The sequence below is a fragment of the Centroberyx affinis genome, unplaced genomic scaffold (genome assembly GCF_046629955.1).
Source record: "Centroberyx affinis isolate AG114_WGS23_722 - 3 ecotype Tasmania unplaced genomic scaffold, CSIRO-AGI_Caff_v1 ptg003050l_1, whole genome shotgun sequence".
Taxonomy (NCBI): domain Eukaryota; kingdom Metazoa; phylum Chordata; class Actinopteri; order Beryciformes; family Berycidae; genus Centroberyx; species Centroberyx affinis.
The window spans coordinates 215,816-237,405 of record NW_027281138.1 but is presented as its reverse complement, the minus strand read 5'-3'; the positions used below and the strand labels follow the sequence as shown (position 1 = coordinate 237,405).

The 21,590-nt window shown below is 39.2% G+C and overlaps 1 protein-coding gene across 2 annotated transcripts in view; it reads right to left on the bottom strand.

The window, feature by feature from the left end:
• Nucleotides 1–1,176: 1,176 nt before the first annotated feature.
• The window catches only part of dsc2l (desmocollin 2 like), a 53,175-nt gene continuing 32,761 nt past the window's right edge, over nt 1,177–21,590 (bottom strand). For both annotated transcript variants that reach the window (XM_071537455.1, XM_071537456.1), the window contains exons 10-16: nt 17,920–18,167; nt 17,160–17,302; nt 11,678–11,896; nt 8,684–8,911; nt 5,282–5,391; nt 4,009–4,317; nt 1,177–2,187 (exon numbers count right to left, since the gene is read on the bottom strand). In XM_071537455.1, the coding sequence (XP_071393556.1) occupies nt 1,978–2,187; nt 4,009–4,317; nt 5,282–5,391; nt 8,684–8,911; nt 11,678–11,896; nt 17,160–17,302; nt 17,920–18,167 (1,467 nt within the window). In that variant the 3' untranslated portion in view covers nt 1,177–1,977. The remainder of the gene's footprint in view (nt 2,188–4,008; nt 4,318–5,281; nt 5,392–8,683; nt 8,912–11,677; nt 11,897–17,159; nt 17,303–17,919; nt 18,168–21,590) is intronic.

Sequence of the window (21,590 nt, the reverse complement as noted above, 5' to 3'; positions counted from 1 at the left end):
ATCCACAATATCCACACACTCGAGCCAGCTGTGTTGCTGTTTTCACCTCTTATCTAAATCTTGTTTTGCTCCAGAAGAAGCTCCTCCCGCTCCATTCAGTAGCTTTACATTTTTTTTAAAACTAGCTTGTCTCCTCCCTCACAATGTAAAATCGGCGCTCTCCCGCAAAATTTTTTTTTTTTTTCAATGAAGCGAGTGAGTAAACTTGTTAAACTAGTAAACTTGCTACCTACCTCTTAACTTGTCATTGTGGGACACGTAACTTTCAAAATCTGGCAAAGTGAGACTGGTAACTGGCGACACTTCTCCGTAGGTACGTTTAGCTTAGCTATTAGCCTTTATGCACAGTCCTTCGCTAGGTTTGTCCTTTGGGGCCTCCATAGTCCAGTAGCTTTGCTGTGTTTTATTACCTCCTCCAAGGAGGTTATGTTTTCGGTGCCGTTTGTTTGTTTGTCTGTTAGCAGGATTACGGAAAAACTACTGGGCCGATTTTCATGAAACTTCATGGAAGGGTGTAGCATGGGCCAAGGAAGAACCCATTAAATTTTGGAGCAGATCCGGATCCGACTCACTAAATTTGCATATCATAGCAGACTGGACTATTGGCCTTGGCGGAGGTCTGTGCTCTCCGAGTGCCCTTCTAGTTTACAAATGTGTTTCTGTCACCCTCTAGTGGTCAGAAAATCGCTTATTGCAGCTTTAACCTTATTTTAATCACTCTTAGGTGTAGGTCACACCAAGGGAGTTTTGTAGCGGTTCATTTGAACTCTGCATTGGTTCCTCCTTTAGTTCTGTTTGTTTGGCATGTGAGAACAATACCATTCAAACTGGTGGCACCAAATAACAGCACCGAGACACCTGAAAATGCAAGTCTCAGTCCTCTAACAAGAGAACTGTGGTGCGAACGTAATCTGAACCAACTACAGGAAACAACCCCAAAACGCAAGGGATTATGGGTACAAGGAGACAGATGTCGACATCTGATAGCCAGCAGTTCCTCATGCTTGAAAAGACAAGCATAATGAAGTTTTGACTGATGCTCATATACGGCTATTTCTTCATGTGTTCTTAACTGGTATGAACACCAGATAATCATGTTTCCATCATGTTTATCTTAACTTACAGGGACTGGAATTTGATTTATTTTGACTCCTCCCACCACCACCACCACCACCACCACCATCAAAATCTCTAACCTTCCAAAATTCACGAGAGGTGACTTCTGTTGACAAGCCCTGCTTCACTTGTAACTGGGCAGCATGAACCTAAACTCAGCACATACAAAAATGCAACAAAGCAATTTTTTCATTACGGTTCAGGCCAAAGAAAAGAAATGGCAGCTGCGACCGCACCCGATTTTCTTTGACTGTGTAGCCAGAGCCAGTGGTTGACTTTTCTCTTCACGCCACCTTAGTTCAGCAGTGTTAGTCTACCTATAGCACTGTACTGGGGGGGGGCAGGACATACATATATCTATTCAGGGGCTCAGGAACAAAAAGGACCTTTTACAGGAGGGGTGGAGTCCCCCTTTTAAGTTAGGTACCACCTTATTACCTCGGCCAAGGAGGTTATGTTTTCGGTGCCGTTTGTTTGTTTGTCTGTTTGTTTGTCTGTTAGCAGGATTACGGAAAAACTACTGGCCCGATTTTCATGAAACTTGGTGGAAGGGTGTAGCATGGGCCAAGGAAGAACCCTTTAAATTTCAGAGCGGATCCGGATCCGACTCACGAACAAGCAATAATAGCACGAACCTTGGTGGAGGTCTGCGCTCTCCGAGTGCCCTTCTAGTTATCATGGATATCCTGCCCTGTTTCAACTGTTTTCGATACCGAACTATTCTTTTACACCAAAAAACCCAAGAAAGCATACATTATAGCAGGGCCTTCATTGAACTGCTATTGTATCGGTTCACACGTCTGAGTCTGTCCTTAACTCCGGAGCTCATCTTGTTCAGTCGTTCGTCCGTACTCTCGTCCGTCAGTCTTCCTCTTCTCTGTCCATGCAGATGTTGGCCAGGGTTTTGAACTTTGACCCCAGGGAGTCCAGGAAGTCCAGGTTGTCCTGGTCGCCCAGGTCGCTGCAGCAGCCCACCGATCCGGCCGCCGAGCCCTCGCCCTCGTAGCCGAAGACGCGGACGACGTCGGCGGCGTAGCACTCGTCCGAGTCGCCGGCGAAATACCCCAACTTCTGCAGGACAGGAGGGAGACAGAAAGGATAGTGTCAACGCCTCACAGCCTCACATCCCATAATACCAGGGCTTCTTCACTTTGGACAGAACTATATTTCTATCTTTAAAAATGTTACTGTTGTGTGTACAGGGTTCCTACGCAGGTCTGGAAAGTCTGGAAAAGTATTAAAAATGAATTTGATCATTTCCAGGTCTTGAATAGTTTGGGAATTTGAAAAAATCTCTGGAAAAGTATGGAAAATGTTGCGGTTCAGGTCCGATACACACATAATTCTAGCGTTTATGTTGTTGTAGAGCCACTTTGAGTCCACAGTTTTTGTTGATGTGAAGAATAATGTTCAGATAGAGGGACGCTCTTATTACCCAGCCGCTGTCAGCATGCATTATATCAAATACCCACCAAAATCAAATCCAGTCAAGAACATAGGGTCTGGGAAAAATATGGAATTTTAAAATGGAAACCGTGTAGGAACCCTGCCAATCATCTCACATATTCTGATATTTGTCGCTGTGAAGAACAATCTTCATCTATACAGTGATATGACCTAGTTAGCAGGGGCAAGATGTCTATCTGCGTAAATCATATTGAACACCAGACAAAATCTTCAAAACAAATCAAGGTCTGGAAGAAGTATGGAATTTTTTAATTGAAAATGTGTAGGAACCATGTGTGTAATCCAAACTCTTTGAGCGATATTTCACAGATAATTCACCACAATACCATTTTGTTCTTACCTTATTATTATTTTGTTATTTGATTGATTACAACTGATTTCTTCATTTTGATTTTCAATTTACATTTTCCCAATGTATACAACCTCCTATTCACTCTTGTATAAAACAACTCAACTGTAAAACTAATTTCCTAAAAGTATCACTCACTGAGGCTTCAGGCCATGCTTACTTTTCGTCAATGTGATTTATTTTTTTTATTATTATTTTTTTTTCATTTTATTTCATTTTATTTATTTACTTCCCATTTTTTTCATTTCAAGCCTTTGGCGCCTCACTTTGTCTTTCTTGAGTTAGCACAGCTTTTTGTCATTGTGTCTTTACCTGTAACATCAAAGGCTGCTGTCTTTTTGAAGAAGACAAAGCTTCCTGTGCTCTGAGCCCAGTTTTTCAAAACTTTTATTCTGGATCAGAGTTATACAGATTGTCCCCCTTTTTGCAATCTGGACCAGAATTATTTTGCTGATTATGAGTCAGTTTTTCAAAAAAAGATATCAGATAGGAACATTCTGATCCATAAGGTATGACAGAATCCAGATTTGTAGTCTTTAAATAGACCTCTATCTCGCCATCTATTGGAAAAATAATGTTATAACATGTTGCTGGGCAAAAAGGCAGGAGGGAACTTGAGGAAAAACTTTTATTCACTTATCTGAACTCAAGCAAGCATTTTCAAAATAAAGAGCAGCTGATTCATTTAGCTGTAATGGTGGCATTTGTATGATACATTGTTTTGAAAGTTTAGTTAATTTAATCAAATGTGAATATTAAATGCTATTTTAATCTATATTCAAGATCTATAGGCCCACATTCTCACCAGTTACAATTTCTTGGTTCCATATAATCCACCTGAATCCAACTGAATCCACCCTTCTTGTGGGATTAAGATTATCCTGATTTTTAGCATCAAAACTAAACTCTGCTTTTCAGTTTTAAAGAACACAGAAACAACTTTCTACGACCAACATTTAAGATTGATTTAAAGCTTGAGTGGAATACCCCGAAACCTAGTTTTCAGATTTCATCCAATCCGATAATTGAAATTCTACCAGAGAAAAATGTTGAAAAAACTGGGCCCAGGGGTTTACCTTGTCCAGATAGAGTCCATTGGTTTCCCAGGTATGCAGTGCAGAGAGGTGGCTCTGTTTATAAAACAGCGAGTCATTGTAGTTGGCGTTCCCATAATGCCCGGTGCTGTAGAAGCTGCTCTGGCCTTGAGTCGTCATGAAGTCCCTCCTACTGGACTGATACATGCCCTGTTGGGTCATGGTCTGCAGGCCGCCTAGTCCAACTGGTAATGTGATACTTTTCTGGTCTAGAAGCCCCGCCCCCTTCATAGAGCCGTCTAAAGCGTCCACATCGCTGCTGGTGGGAACCATGAGCAGACTGGCCGATTTCTAAGAGGTAAACAACAAATCAGTGTTCACAAACGTGTTAAATGTCAGTTTTCAGTCAATTTTCGTGGCCTCATTCAAATGAATGGGAAGTAAAAATCCAAACGCTACAAACTCGTCCAGCTGCATCTGATCTTGGTGATTTTCACGGCCAAGGTCAAGTGCCAAATAACCCCCATGTTAAAACTAAGTGGAATATTGCTTTAATTATAGCGCCCCCATCAGGCTGATTAAATAAATTATTCTTTCTATGCAATATTAGATATACCCAATCGGGCCGATAAGGTAAATAAATGTTTCTTTCAATGGACTATTGAGATAATATTAAGATAGAATTTTGAAAACATTTTATATAAATTCATACATTAATTTTGATGGAATTGTGTTCAGAATTATTTTAATCTGAACATATTTGTAGGTATTACACTTTCAAATTTTGAATTTCATTCTATTCCAAAACAAACATGCTTAATAAGCATTAACTAACCCTTAATTAACCCTTAATTAACTTTTAACTATTGTGTAATTTACTAAGGGTGTTCATGTTAACTACGGTATTAATTTATACATTATTTAATAGTTTATAAAGATGACTATTAAATAATGTATAAATTAATACCTTAGTTAACATGAACACCATTAGTAAATGATTACCAGACACATTAGTTAACTGTTAATTACTCTTAACTTAGTGAGCCTTATTGTAAAGTGTTACCAAAAGAGTTTATATTTTTAAAGATAATTTTAATGAATGGCTTGTACATTTCTCATAAATATGAAAATGTTGGATACAAATTATGAATTATTGTAATTTTCCTCCAAAAAAAAAATGCATTGAGATGAATGAGTATCCCAAATAATGATGGGGTGTTGGTATGTAAACAACCACAACGAGTGTCTCATTCACAGCCAGTCATAAATGATGTAAACCAGTAAGCCAGTACGGGACACAGTAAGGCGATCTCACCACTTCTTCCCCCGGAGCCTCGGTGTTGGACTTGAGCAGCATGCCTCCACTGGACTCATCGATGTATATCTTATCTCCTTCAGTGGTGCAGGCAAACACAAAGAATATACCTACACACCACAGAGAGGGAGGGAGTTGCTAATGTTGCTCTAAACACACATCACATTTATAACATGACAGTGCTCCTATCAGTCCTATCACTTCCTCTAGCCACTTTGGCTGGTAGTCGTCTCGTCTTTGACACATTATCAGAGGTTCTAGATATAAGAATAATGTGTTGCCCACTCTTGGCAAAATTTGGGGCACCATCTGAACCTTTGCTAAGTAACTGTACATGTACCAAGCACAAACACTTCACTTCGTGTTGCTTCGCTCTATCGAATATCAATATAAACAAATCAATAGGTAAAGTAATACTGTTAAATAAATAAATAGGGGGAAAAGTAGAAAATAAGTAAAAGAAACCAAAAAGAAGAGGAAAAGCAGAGTAAAGGATTAAAGAGAGAGAGAAAAAAAGGCAAAGATTAGTTAACATGAAGTAATTAATTATACCAAAAAAGAGACAGCGGTATGATCACCTCAATAGACATGATGATTGTGAAATAAATACTGTTTGACAGCTTTTTTGAAACAGATTGAGTGTGAGATCAAAGAAATGAGGGGGGAGTTGATTGAAAAAACTTTGGCTCCTCTAAAATGAAGACTGAACTGAGACATGGATTTCATTTCATTTTGCCCAAATCTAATGCATAAACCTATGTTTGGAAAACATAATCTTGAAATTATGCTTTACTCTGGCAAGCTAGCTGGCTAAGTGTCTTAAATGCGACAGGTGGGGGACAGGTAGGCTAGCTAGCTACACATAAGCAAAAAAGTAATGTTGAATGCACAAATGATTATTTTTGGAGGGACAACGGACGGCATGAAAACCAACATGGATTTTGCTGTTCTCTCATTCTCCCTTCTATTCAAAGAAAGTGGAACTAGCAACAAATATTGAATGAGCAGGAGAATTTGAGAACTGTATTTTTGTACAAATGTTAGATTCTTGTGCTGTGACCATCATGGTGATTTGCATAATCTTAAATTAAGTCGAACCGTTGTGAAATCGTGTCTGGTGTGGAAATGGCATAATTCTAGTGAGACTGATATCATCGCTTTCACCACTCTCCTTGGTGAGACAAGAAGACAAGGAGACTCTACTTGGCAAAAGATGTGATGTCCTCTCTAAATTTAGAGAAAATGGAGTTTGCCCCTCAGAGGGTCCAGTGATGGCTCCCACTGGCAGGACTGCCATGTGTGATGCCATGTGTGCCCGGGACAAAATTATCCTTGTGGGCCCCCTCTCTTTAATCACATCCCCAGTCCCGAGAGCCAGAATATCAGTCAATGGTCAAAAATTCCACCCAGAACACATACAAGATACACACAACACACAAGAGCTTTCCTCCCTCTAGAGCAGTACCCAAACATTGAAAACAATTACGAAACCAAACCCCTTAAAGGAATAGTTCACCCAAAAATGAAAATTCTATCATCATCTACTCCCCCTCATGCCAGTTGAAACACAGGTGAAGTTTGTCCATATAACTCTAAAGAACTGGTCCCCATTGACTTCAGTTGTTTTGGAGAAGGCTGCTACCAAGTTGTGCTGGCAACCTCCCTGTGTGTTATATGGACTAACAAATTTCACCTGTGTTTCATTTGGCATGAGGGTGAGTAGATGATGACAGAATTTTCATTTTTGGGTGAACTACTCCTTTAATTTTATCCCTGAAATGTCCTTAATTTCTCATTACTTAAACATTAATTATCCATTAAAAATAACATAGCTTTAAAAGAGTAAGGTTAGTATCATGGGTTTCATTGGTTGGTCTGTGGAGACACTAGCAATGAAGGGATTTTTCATGCCTTTTGTGCATGGTTTACAGGATTCTTAATGAGTTATTAATGGAAAGTTCCTGTCTCCCTGAATTTTAAATTAAATTAGAAAGTAAGCAGTCAAACATTAAGGGGTGTTTAAGGTGATTTTGATGGGGTGTCCTCCATTAATAACTCCCTTAACTCATTTTAAGGGGATTTTGCAGGAATTAGGGGGTAAGTTAATGTACTGTAGGGACTACTGGTTCGTAGAGATTAGCGCACATGCATTATCAACTGATGAATTTATTACTCTTACTATCCTTTTCACAGTCAATTTTCTCACAAATAGACTCCTCTACCACCGTGCATAAAATGACCAAACCAGCAAATATTGTACCACACCTGTCAAATCTTCATAGGCCTGTTGTATGTTTCATAACAATCATGTGGACTGATTCATAAGCAAATCACACCACGAATGGCATTCCAGGAACTGTCGTAATAATCCAATAAAAGTAATGATGCACTCCCATCTCATGTCTTGTTTGTGGTCTGTTGTTGGTGCATGCTCCAAATGCCAAATACCAAACTTTCTTGGCAACAAAATCATTGATTATGTCCTTACAGTCCTGTTTCTGAGCAAGTTGGTGCTCTAGCTTCGCTGTTGTAAGTGGGCTTAAAGGAACAGTCCACCCAAAAATGAAAGTTCAGTCATTATCTACTCACCCCCATGCCAGTTGCAACTCTCTCAGGCTCAATTTGCATGAAATAATGGATTGTTTTTTTCCACTTGGACTTGGATTATGCTGCATGAGCGGTATGGAGTAATTTTATGGTTATTTTTTGTCATTTTTGGAACTCTAAAGATCGGCCCTCAAGAGTTGTGCGGGGAAGATCCGGGAGTGTTGTATGGACGAAAAAAATTCACCAGACTGGCATGGGGGTGAGTAGGTAATGACTCTTAATTTTTGGGCTAACTATTCCTTTAAACCCGCAAAAAAATAAATAAAATGAAGGTGGTAATAATGTATTTCTCTTCAAGCAATAAAGATATGGCAAAATAAGACATTGTGCATCTACTAGCCTAGTTGCCTATTGTCATTTGGTTAGCTGGGTACTAGGGCTGGGCGATAATTCAATATTATCGTTTATCGTCATTCAGTGGAATCATATGGTGATGATATGAAGATATTTTGATATCGTGACACACATTTCTGCTGTCTGAATTGATGATGACAAGCAAATTTTACTTAAAAACTCTCATAAAATGAGGTATGGTAGGAATATTATTTGAATATTTCTGTTTTGTTTGACATCACACCTAACATTACCATTCGGTTCAATGAGATGAACATTAATTTGATTATTTAACGTGATTTTGCATATGAACCATATCGTGATATATACTGATATATGTGATTATCGTGATATTGATTTCAACCATACCGCCCAGCCCCTACTGGGTACCATGTGTGTGAGACATGTCTGAAGCGTGTGTGTGTGTGTGTGTGTGTGTGTGTGTCGACCCGTCTGACTCACAGAGCAGCAGCAGCAGGGCGAGGGCCAGCAGCATGGCCAGGACCCCCCAGACCCCCAGGCCCACTGAGCCGCGGCGGGAAACGCACTCTCCGCCGAGGCACCGGCACACCCGCACCTTCACCTCCTGGTCCGGGACGCTGCCTTTGTTCTGCAGGTCGGTGATGCGTAGGGGCACCTTGTGCACCCCCGGGGCCATGGCCACCGCCTGCTCCAGCACCACCGACGTGTCTGAAGGCAAGAAGGGGAAAAAAGACTTACTTGGAATATAAAACTCGGAATGTGGACCCGATGGTTGAGACATGCTGTTATAAATGGGGTTAGGGTTAAATTAGAAATGTGTTGTTAAAAAATATGGTACTTTACAATAAGGGTACATTAATTAAGGGTTAGTTAATGCTTAATAAGCATTAACTAACCCTTAATTAACAGTTAACTAATGTGTCTGGTAATAATTTACTAATGGTGTTCATGTTAACTAAGGGTTATTATTTAATTAATTAATTATTTAATAGTCATATTTATAAACTATTAAATAATGTATAAATTAATACCTTAGTTAACATGAACACCATTAGTAAATTACACATTAGTTAACTGTTAATGAAGCATTATTATTATTATTATTAATTATTAAGCATTAACTAACCCTTAACTTAGTGACCCTTAAAGTGTTACCAAAATTGTTTGTCTCCTTTGGTTTCACAAAAAGCCATAGCGTGCAAAAAATGTCAAGCTTGGGAAGACTATCCAGACTTTAACTTTACTACAGGATCTTTTTTGTCAAATTATCTCACTGTACTGGCAGATCATTTTTGATCATTTCAGTGAATTTCATTGGATTCATGCCAGTACAACATCTTTCAAGAAGTAATCATGAAACAAGAAACTTGCTTTAAGGCTATTTCCCTTTGTCAAGACAAACAAGTTACATTATCATGGAAAAAATCTTGAATTCAATTTATTGAAACCAGCAACCACCATCTGAAATTGTCTGGAATGAAGCTTGCTGGATACAAAACAAAATTCCTTCAGAAGCTTGACTATTTTGCAGTGTACCCCTCAGGCTCAGTTAGGGTTTGGGAGACAGAAATTCCATGAGACCAGATCAAACTGTACGAAGAGTTATGGGGAAGAGAGGAAGAAGAGTAGGGGGGGGGTAAAGTAGGGGGAGAGAGAGAGAGAGAGAGAGAGAGTGGTGGATAGTCAGAGCAGCTATACCTCCTGTTTGTTCGACTATACAGCTGTGTGTGTGTGTGTGTGTGTGTGTGTGTGTGTGTGTGGTGTATTTAAGTTTTAGATCTTCAGAGTGAGGACATTTTGGTTGGTCCTCACTTCTTCAAGGGGCTAGTGTTTAAAATAGAATTAAGATTATTTTAGGGTAAGATTTAGGGTTTAGCAGGGCTGGGCGATATGGTTGAAATCAATATCATGATAATCATAAGGATTTTTCTCGATATCAATATATATCACGATATGGTTCATGTATGCAAAATCACGTTAAATAATCAAGTGAATGTTCGTTTAATTGAACCGAATGGTAATGTTAGGTGTGATGTCAAACAAAACTGAAATTTTCAAATAATATTCCTACCATACCTCATTTTATGAGAGTTTTTAAGTAAAATTTGCTTGTCATCATCAATTCAGACAACAGAAATGTGTGTCACGATATCAAAATATCTTCATATCATCACGACATGATTCCACTGAAAGACGATAAACGATAAAATTGAATTATCGCCCAGCCCTAGGGTTTAGTGTGGAGGGTTAACGGTGGGGTTTGGGGTGAGGGAATTAATGTAGTCAATGGAAGGTCCTCACAAGTATAGTCAGACAAACGTGTGTGTGTGTGTGTGTGTGTGTGGTGTGTGTGGTCAGTACAGCGAGTGCTGGCCCCGGGGTAGCCTGTGGTCAGAGGAACTAATTCCACAGATGGATTAAAAGCGCCACTAAACGTCGCCGGGTGACATTTCCTCTGCTGCTCCTGACATTTGTGGTGACATTTGGTCCTCAGAGGTTGGCTCTGGCCCGGGCCCTGGTCTGATATGCGGGGGAAACTCAGCCGCGCTGCCATTTCCACCGCCGCTCTCCAGAGAGAGAGAGAGAGAGACGTGTTTTAGAGACGTCCTCTCGTCCGCCTTTAAGGCTTCAATCGCAGCTCTCCAGTCCCACACACACACACACACACACACACACACACAAACGCCCAGAGCTTAGCGGTGTGTCGAGCTGTGTGTACATTTCAGATAATAAAGATGTACTGATTGCATAAAGGTTAAAAATGAAGGAGTGTTTAAATCTGTCGACTCTACTCGACATTTTGAGCGGTCTCTGTCTTCATTCGGTCTTTTCTGTTTTATGGTGAGGCTAATATTTCATAAAAAATCTGAATTTGCATATCAGCTGAAACATTTTCGGTAACACTTTACAATAAGGGTAAACTAAGTTAAGGGTTAGTTAATGCTTAATAAGGGTTAGTTAATGTTTATTAAGGGTTAGTTAATGCTTAATACGCATTATCTAACCCTTAATTAACAGTTAACTAATGTGTAATTTACTAATGGTGTTCATGTTAACTAAGGTATTAATTTATACATTATTTAATAGTTTATAAAGATGACTATTAAATAGTGTATAAATTAATACCTTAGTTAACATGAACACCATTAGTAATACCAGACACATTAGTTAACTGTTAATTAAGGGTTAGTTAATTAACTAACCCTCTATATAGCATATAATGGGAACCTGAAAAAGATGTTCCCCAGCTCTGTATTCGCTTAATATGGTTAGTTAGGGTTAGGGTTAGGGTTAAACATAGGACCCTGAGAACATAGGACCCTGGGAACATAGGACCCTTTGTCATGTTCCCATTATGTGCCATAAAAATCTGGGGAACATAAGACCCTGAGAACATAGATACGCTCCCCAAATTATGTCTTTTTGATAACAGCCGACATACAGTATGTCTCCCCTGTATGGCAATGTACTCACTCGTGGCATCTCTTAACCTCCATTTCCCATCTTCAGTCAGCTGGAAGTGGAAGGGGGCAGAATATGGTGAGCGGTCTCCGTCCTCGGCGTGCACGACGACAGAGCCCATCTTCCCCTCCTCTTCCTCGCACAGAACCAGCTCTCCGTCCGGCACCACCGGCACGTTGTCGTTCTCGTCGTCGATCAGCAGCGTCACGGTGCCGATGCCTGACTTCAAACCTCGAAAACAACGGGTGGGAAGATTACTTTCAAAAATGTTACTGCTGAAAACAAACTGCTGTACAAAGGATGAAGAAGTACCACTTGCTGTACCTGTACATTTCTGTACGTATGCTACTTCCATCGATAAAGACCTTCTCTAATGATCATAACAAGCAAATAGTAAACATGCTGTCCCCCACCAGTGATGTAGTTCCACCCTTGGGTCAGTCAGTGATTGCTGAGTGAACTTGAAATATGAGTGAAATTGTATAAGCATATTCGTATGGGACAATGAAAGGACAGATTGACCATATATTTCTGTTGCCTACTCTCCTCAGAATTAGGCTTACAAGTTATATCTTGAAATGTAGTAACTGTAATTGTCCTGTTTTTACTCAATACAGTACAAAATATAAGAACTACAATACGCAATAAATACAATCCGTACATTACACAATGTACACTACAATACAATTTATAATACAATATACAATATAACATACAATACCAGGAGCGTGAGTGTTATGAATAATATAAATGCTAAATGATAAGTGATATATGGTATTGCACAGTAGGTAAGTGGTAATATGATATAAGTAGTGAACACTGAGGCACAGTGGTAGTGCAGTGATGATGCAATAACAGTACAACAGTCCAACAACTGTACAATAACTACAGTGTCTTGTGGTTAGAGGTTTGCCCAAAAATTCTCCATTGACTCTCACTTCAACACATCAACCCAGTATGATGTCTCCAAGTGTGTAGCGTGTGTAGACTGATAACTTTAACTGTATTGCTTTACCACTGAGTCCCCATTTATTGTCCCCCACATTGTATGATAACTTTAACTGTATGACCTGCTTTACCACTGAGTCCACATTCATTGTCAATGCTGCCCCCTAGCGGCACAAAGTCAACGTTACAGTGTGACTAACTAACGAACGAACGAACGGACGGAGACTGATCCATAGAACTGGTCCCCATTGACTTCAGTTGTTTTGGAGAAGGCTGCTATGGAGTTGTGCTGGCAACCTCCCTGTGTGTTATATGGACTAACTTCACCTGTGTTTCAACTGGCATGAGCGTGAGTAGATGATGACAGAATTTTCATTTTTGGGTGAACTATTCCTTTAATTGTCTGAAAAAGCCATATTGGTTGAACCCTGGTGTACAAGTCTATTAGTGTCTATAATTTTACAATGTACACTGCCCATCAAAAGTTTGGGGACACCTCATTGAATGTACTACGTTTTCCATTCTCTTAAAGCCATTTTGATCTAAAGGCTTATGCTTTACTGCTTGAAATTTGTTTGACAAATACAAATAGTGAAGTTGATGCCTATGTATGAATTTCTTTCCAAAGCCTTTGCCTTTCCATCAAGGCATAGGGCGGCTACTTTAAAGAATCTAAAATAATTCCATTTGTGTTTGTCATAGTTTTGATGTTTACTATTATTCTAAAATGTGGAAAATGGTAAAAAATAAAGACAAATGTGGTGTCCCCAAAATTTTGACGGGCAGTGTTTATGCCTCTTCCCCTCCAAACATATTTCTAAGTCATCACTGATTTTATCAAAAGTTTTCAGTAACTGTGACAAATTATAGTTACACTTGGTTTGTAGTTTTGTAGTACCACTTGCTTCAACCCCCCCCCCACCCACACTCCCTACACCCATTCCCCCACCCCCAACAAATAACGTGCTGAAAACAGGACTTGGAGAAGGAAGTGAATAGTAAGGAAAGGAGGTGGCGGTTGTTGGCGTTGCTGGAGAAAAAACAAGGGAAGACAAGTTCCTCTGACTCAACTGCACATTATCTTTTTGACAGCTGAGACGGAGGATGCATCGCTGCACCACAGGAATGCTCTCCCTTGCACATTTTCGGCACTTTCACATGAAGATAAAATATCCATCATTGGCTTTGCTCAGGGACAAACAAAGCGATACAGACAGCCAGGAAGATTTGACTCGTAAAGACACACAAACACACACACACAAGCAAAAAAAAAGGAGGAGATTTACTACCTGACACACCTTTACATTAGTCAATATACAGTGAATTACTGATAAGGCACACTCACTTCAATAACAAGATTATGTAACAATGCCAAGAATGTGGACACACTGTACTTACAGTATGAGCAACATGTACATTCATGTTGCTGCTCACCATTCATATCTCATTCATATAGTAGCCATAATTGCACATTCACACTGCAGTTACTGTTGAATAAATAGATAAAAGCACAGAGCAAAATACTGCATTGGCAGGGAAATGGGTCAGCTTCACAGAGAATCTTACACTAACATTATTTTTTGATGAGTTTCTTTCCAGCTAGTCTTTTGCTTTTCTTCCAAAAAAATCCTTTTGGTAGAACATTTTCAGTCTGCAGCCAGAGCTCAAACCCCCAATGCAAGTTCGGGAGCGGCAAACTGAAGATATTGGACATGGGCATCATTTGGGTATGGCAAGGTGTGGTATTTAATTTGCTACATAGTTTTTATAATTATAATGGGAGTGCAACGATCAAGCAAAAAAAAATGCCAGAAGCCAGAAACGATATGTGAAAAACAGACTAGGTGTGTCTACTGCTGGAACATTCTGTTTCTAACAAAATCTAAATATACACCATAATTATCCTTCCGTATCATCAAGAAATGAGCTCGAGGCCAATCCAACAAGGTCAACATTAAAGGATTAAGCAACCGGATTGAAGGGAAAACCCATGATGCTGACAACAACAACCTGCTAACACTACTGTTTCACCTATCAATAATGTTAGCTAATGTTAGCAGCTAGCTACTTCACAAGTTCAGTATCATCCAGTTGCTGTAGACTCTATTTTGGACTCTCTTGGTCAGTGTCACTTGCTCTGAGAATGTTGAATAATTGTATCTCTATCTTTTGGAAGTATATCCTACACATTTAGTTATTTAGTCGCATAACTTGGCACGTAAATAAACCAGCACGCGTCCAAAAAGTATTTGGTTTCTAAGTAATAGGCCTTTTTCACAAACATGGCTGCCATATATTTCAGCAGGATATAGCTTGGTTCTCACCATTGCCAACAATATTAAAAAGCCAACTTTCTGTCACCCATAACTCTGTCTATAATCACTTATTTTGTGTTTCAACATAGTGACACAATACAGGTGTTGTCATTGACATATGTTTCTGTTTCTGTTGTCAGACGACTGCGTAACTATAAGGAAAGTGATTTGATCGAGAGTCACAAAATGCTAACAGTATAGAAATTAGCGTTAGCCTTGGTTAGCTAGTTAGCATTCTGTGACCCTAGATCACAATTACTTGCGCAGTCGTCTGACAACAGAAACAGAAACATATGTTAGTGACAACACCAGTATTGTCTTGTACACTATGAAGTAGCGCTGGGCGATATGGACCAAAAATCATATCTCCGTATTTTTAGGCTGAATGGCGATACATGATATATATCTCGGTATTTTCCACGAAGTGGGCTAAATGTTAGGTAATGTTAGTAGGGCTGGGCGGTATGAACAAAATCAAATATCACAATATTTTTGACCAAATACCTCGATATTGATATTGCGACAATATTGTAGGGATGACTATTGGTGCTTTCACAAAATATTTACACAATGAGATTTTTGATAAATAATCATCAGTAATGTGGATATAATGACTAAGTGGGTAAAGGCAAATAATAGAACAGCTAGAACAGTCTGGTAAGTTCAGAAAATGACATCACTTTACTGTAATGCAGCCTTTAAAACCAGGAAAAGACAAGACTTATGCCATATCACAATATTACGATATCCAAAATCTAAGACAGTATCTAGTCTCATATCACGATATCGATAAAATGACGATATATTGCCCAGCCCTTCTGTTAGCCTTGGTTAGCTAGTTAGCATTTTGTGACCCTTGATCGCATTACTTGCGTAGTCGTCAACAGAAACAGAAAGATATGTCAATGACAACACCTGTATTGTGTTGTACACTATGAAGTATGGCAGCCATGTGTGTGAAAAGGGCCTATTCAGTCATGGTTTGTGATATGAGCCAAAAAAAACTATGTGTCTGATAATGGTGCTAAACAGATCTGAAGTCCTGCCCATCCCACTGACCATTTTGGTTCCATTCCATTCTAAAGGTACATTCAGATTACAGGGACAAAGGTATAATGACAAGCATTTCATGGAAATTTTAATAAATGATTAATTCAATAATAAAGTATATGTAACTGAATCATAGAATATTGTTCTTCATCAAAGGGCAAAGTGAACAGAATCGGGACAGTTAGTCATCAAACTCATCCCAGCTGCATCCGATCTTGGTGATTAGTTTATATTATTAGTTTATATTATGGTTTCCATGGTGGTCAAGTGCAAATAACCCCTGTGTAACATGTTCAATATTGAACAATCATCATTATGTAGATTCTGTAATGAGGAAGAGGAAGACCAGTTGCATTTGTTTTTCTACTGTCCATATTTTGCAAGTTTGTGGACCAATGTCGAAAATTGGCTAAGGCCACTCAATATTTATTTTAAACTTACACCTTTAAACATTATATTGGGGGTTCTGGATGAAAACTGTCCCCAGATAATAAATACAATTATTCTGTTAGGTAAAATATTTATATATTTATATTTAAAACTCAACCAAGAACTAATTTGAAAGTTTCTTAAAAAATACAGTGCGAAGCCAATTTCTTTTGGAAAAAATAATTGCTACAAACCATTACTCAGTAGCACAACACAATATGAAATGGGAAAAAATTTACTCTAGTGAAGAGTGGGACTATATAAAACTCTAAATACGCTCTAACTGCCATATGTATATTTCAGTTTCTAAATGTACTGGTACTGTCAATCTAATTATTTGAAGGGATCCTATTATTTTTATTTTGTCTTTTTTTTATTTACTTTTTTTACTACTTGTTTTTTTTTTTTTTTTTTTTTGTGAGGATATATTGTCATGTCATCATATTGTTGTGTGTTTTATGTGTATTATTTGCCTGTAATAATAAATAAATAAATAAATAAAAAATAACCCCTATGTTAAAACTAAGTGGAATATTGCTTAAAGTTTGGATTGGTCACTTCCTGCGTGGAGAAGATTTCCCACCAGTGACCATACTGACTACTGCATCTCAATAATGGGGATGAGACGCTCTTCTCTGTTGCAGCCCCACTGCTGTACCCACTCTCTTCCCCGGTTTTAGGATTTATTAATGATCATAACACAACATCAGTTTCTATCCAGTACAATACAGCTGGATCACGTCAAAACTTACTGGGATCAACGGCCTTGATGGTGATGGTGTACATGGCGTTGGTGACCAGAGGAGACTCCAGGTCGATGGTGTTGGCCACCTTCAGCTCTCCTGTAGCCTCAGCCACGCTCACCCAGGAGCCAGGGTCAGACACACTGAAATACCTATGTAGGCAATGACAGTTGAGGTGAAACTGTTATACTGAGACTACTGAAAGTAAAGAGCATCACTTTGATTGAGAATGAGAATCACTTTGATGATAGTGTGGCATGCTATTTGAAAAATATGGTCTTATTTACTATCATTTTGCTTAAGAATTGTGCTTTATGTGTACAAACTATTCAATTATTATTATTTTTTTCAATTCAAAAGGGGCTTTACTGGCATGGAATACAAAAGTGCTATAAGCAAAAACAACACAGATTGTAACCAGATTCAGTTAATGTGTACCATACTAGCACATTCACTCTCATTCATGAATACGGCTGTCACTACAAAATTCTAGCTGTGTGTATGTAGGCATTAATAACAGCAAATGTATATAGCATATAAATGAATCAATTAATGATTGGACATATTGATCGTAAGACGTATTTTTACACTGTTAATATCCCACTTCTCTGAAATTGTGACAGGTTTCAAAATGTTTTTCTGCATGTGTGGCACGTCTCGTTTTTTCACATAGAACATATTGTACATTTTTCATTTGGGAAAAGGTCAGCATGTGTGTGTGTGTGTGTGTGTGTGTGTGTGTGTGTGTGTGTGTGTGTGTGTGTCATACTTGATGCCGTTGCTGCTCTTGGTCTCTGGGTCCAGGGCCGTGTAAATGCCCAGTACACTTCCAATGGGGATGTTCTCTTTCACCCTGATCGTTTTGTTGGGGGGGATGAACTCTGGACCTTCATCCACATCGCCCACACTGAGCTCCACCGGGACGGAGAGCCAGGAGCCCGCCGAGCCCACCAGGGGAACCTCGTTCTGGGCGGACACCCTCAGCACTATCACCTTGCCCTTCTCATAGTCCAGAGGCTGGAGAAGGTGAGAGAAATAAAATGGAGATGAGGGGAACAAAAGTGGAAGAGGTGCAATCCAACCTACTGTTGGTTTTCTTTGGTTCAGATGCTGTAACTTTAGCTAAGTGATGGACTTCTCTGCACTCTTTGTCGTAATTGAGCTCCTCTGGTGTTCTTACCAGTTAAAGGAATAGTTTGAAGGAATAGTTTGAGGAATGAAAATTCTGTCATCATCTACTCCCCCTCATGCCAAATGAAACACAGGTGAAATTTGTTAGTCCATATAACAAACAGGGAGGTTGCCAGCACAACTTGGTAGCAGCCTTCTCCAAAACAACTGAAGTCAATGGGGACCTGTTCTGTAGAGCTCCAAAACAAAAACAGCCAAACAATCACACTGTGAATAGAAAGACCTATACACTATTATTGTTGCAAATCAATCAGCTGTAGTTCAGATTTGCACTAAATGATGGTGTAAATATACTGTAGGTCTTTTTGGAACTCTGAAGAACTGGTCCCCACTGACTTCAGTTGTTTTGGAGAAGGCTGCTATGGAGTTGTGCTGGCAACCTCCCTGTGTGTTATATGGACAAACTTCACCTGTGTTTCAACTGGCATGAGGGTGAGGAGATGATGACAGAATTTTCATTTTTGGGTGAACTATTCCTTTAAGAACACATGAAAAAATAGCCGAACGTGAGCATCAGTCAAGACTTCATTTTGTTATGCTAGGCTTTCCAAGCATGAGGAACTGCTGGCCTTCCGATGTCAACATCCGTCTCCTTCTACCCATAAAGCATTGTGTTTTGGGGTTGTTTACTGTAGCTGGTTGGGATTACATTATCACTCGTAACAGAACCACACTGCAGTTCTCTTGGAAGAGGACCAACCATTTTCAGCTGTCTACCGATAACAATACATGCGACAAACTCCACCCATCTAGCCGTTTAAGCAGGGTAAAACGAACGCTGCAAAACAAGAGAAAGTATTTGCTAATACTATTTGACCCGGGTCTGGTTTGTATGCATACTTCCACTCTCATTACACAAACTGTTTGCTTTATTTTGCTGCCATCTTTCTTGTTGTGTTGTTGCTGCCTGTTGTGATGATTTGCGGTTATTCTATATGTCACTGCATGGTATGGTGTTTTGCTCTGTCTAAACCACTGGATGCACCTCCACTTGCCCCGAAGGGCTGAGTTTTCCTCTTGCAAAGTTATCATCGTAAATAAGATTTACGGTAAGGTTTGAGCGTTCAGAGGCAGGAGCGGTCCAGCCAGTCAATGAGTCGACCTGGACTAATTAACCTCTGTCTATATCTGAGTGTTATAGATGCTGGGGAGAAGCCTGTGGACTGAAGCACTGAGATGCACTAGTGAGACTACCACTTGAGATTCACACAGTCTGAATATGCTGCTATAGAGAGTGTCAGACTTTCCCTTTCGTTGAATAATCCATTCTAGGGCTGGGCGATAATTCAATATTATCGTTTATCGTCTTTCAGTGGAATCATATCGTGATGACATGAAGATATTTTGATATCGTGACACACATTTCTGCTGTCTAAATTGATGATGACAAGCACATTTTACTTAAAAACTCTGATAAAATGAGGTATGGTAGGAATATTATTCGAAAATTTCAGTTTTGTTTGACATCACACCTAACGTTACCATTCGGTTCAATGAGATGAACATTAATTTGATTATTTAATGTGATTTTGCATACACGAACCATATCGTGATATATATTGATATCGAGAAAAATCCTTATGATTATCATGATATTGATTTCAACCATATCGCCCAGCCCTAATCCATTCTGAATGCCCAGTAAAGGCATTCTGAGGTCTGTTATTTCTGATTAACAGTTCACTGATTCACATAACAGACAGCTCTTTCATATCTAATCAAATCACTCTGTGTAGCCCATGGATGCTAGCTACAGATATTTATTTGGTTATAGTTCTGCTACTGTGTAGCCATGAATGCTAGCTACAGACGTTTGGTTACAGTTCTGCTACAGTATAGTCGTGGATACTAGCTACAGACATTATATATATATACACTAATACACACACACTTTAGTTCTCTTGCATACTTATTATTCTTCTTATTTTTATTATTATTATTTGTCTGTGCGTTTCATTGCTCATCTGTAACTCGAAAACCATTCATGCTACTACAGATTTTGAAGATTTTTAAAAACGTCTTTGTCAAGTATCTCCTCCTACAGTTTTAATGCCACAAAGACAGTCCATACGTCAAACCGTGTGTGTGTGTGCTATAACTTTTATTTATGATACTCCTTATACTTTTTGAGTTATTGACTATTAAATAAAATTCCATAGACATCCATTGTATTTATAATTCACCCACTGTATACAGTAGAAACTCCATTCAAATTTCAAAATGCTCACTACGGCATACTGATCAAACCTGCATAAGGTCATAATGACGGCACTTATAGTTTATGAGTTATAAAATACATGGCAGCCAATGAGGACCCATCCGCTTCCATGATATTTATAACTCAGCCACTGTATACAGCAGAAACTCCATTCAAATTTCAAAATGCTCAGTGTCGCATACTGATCAACTGTGCATAAGCTCACAATGATGACATGTATAGTTTATGAGTTATAAAATACATGAGTGTTTATGGCCCTCCATCCGCTACCATGATATTTATAACTCAGCCACTGTATACAGAACTCCATTCAGATTTCAAAATGGTCACCACGTCAGCTTACAGCAATGACACACATTTTCTTCAGGAAATGCTTTTCTAGTCGTTAAAGCTATTTTACAATAATGACCGGCTTGCTGTACATTATCCTTAACATAGACTGTTGGCCTTATTTCCAAAAGGGGAACACTGGTCATAGCACTGATGGTTAAATTATTTATAGTTTTGTTTGTCTGTCTTTGGGTGCTGAAATAAAATGGACAAGAATCAGAAGCTCCCCTCCAGTTTCCTTCCTGGTTGAAAACTGAATGGTGCTTTAATAAAATTCAATAAAAGTCATTTGAGGTTTCATCAGCCCCAATGTGGGAACCAAGTGTCTTCTGACACATTTAACACCCACCTAACACAATGCCGTCAGAGCTGCTGATAATAACAACAGCGCACATGCCTTATCACCTTGGTGGCATATCACCACACACACACACACACACACACACGCACACACACACACATACACACGTGCGCACACCCAGGCCTGAGCAACTTGAAATACACATATGCATATACACATACATATGCAAACAGATGTGCATGTGCACAAAGACATATGTAAACACTCATGCGAATAGCAACGCAGACACGCGCACACACACACACACACACACACACACACATACTGGTCTCCATGTTGGATGGGGACCAACTTTCTGATCATCACTTGTGGGTACCACCCTTTCTAAAGGTTCTAGAGG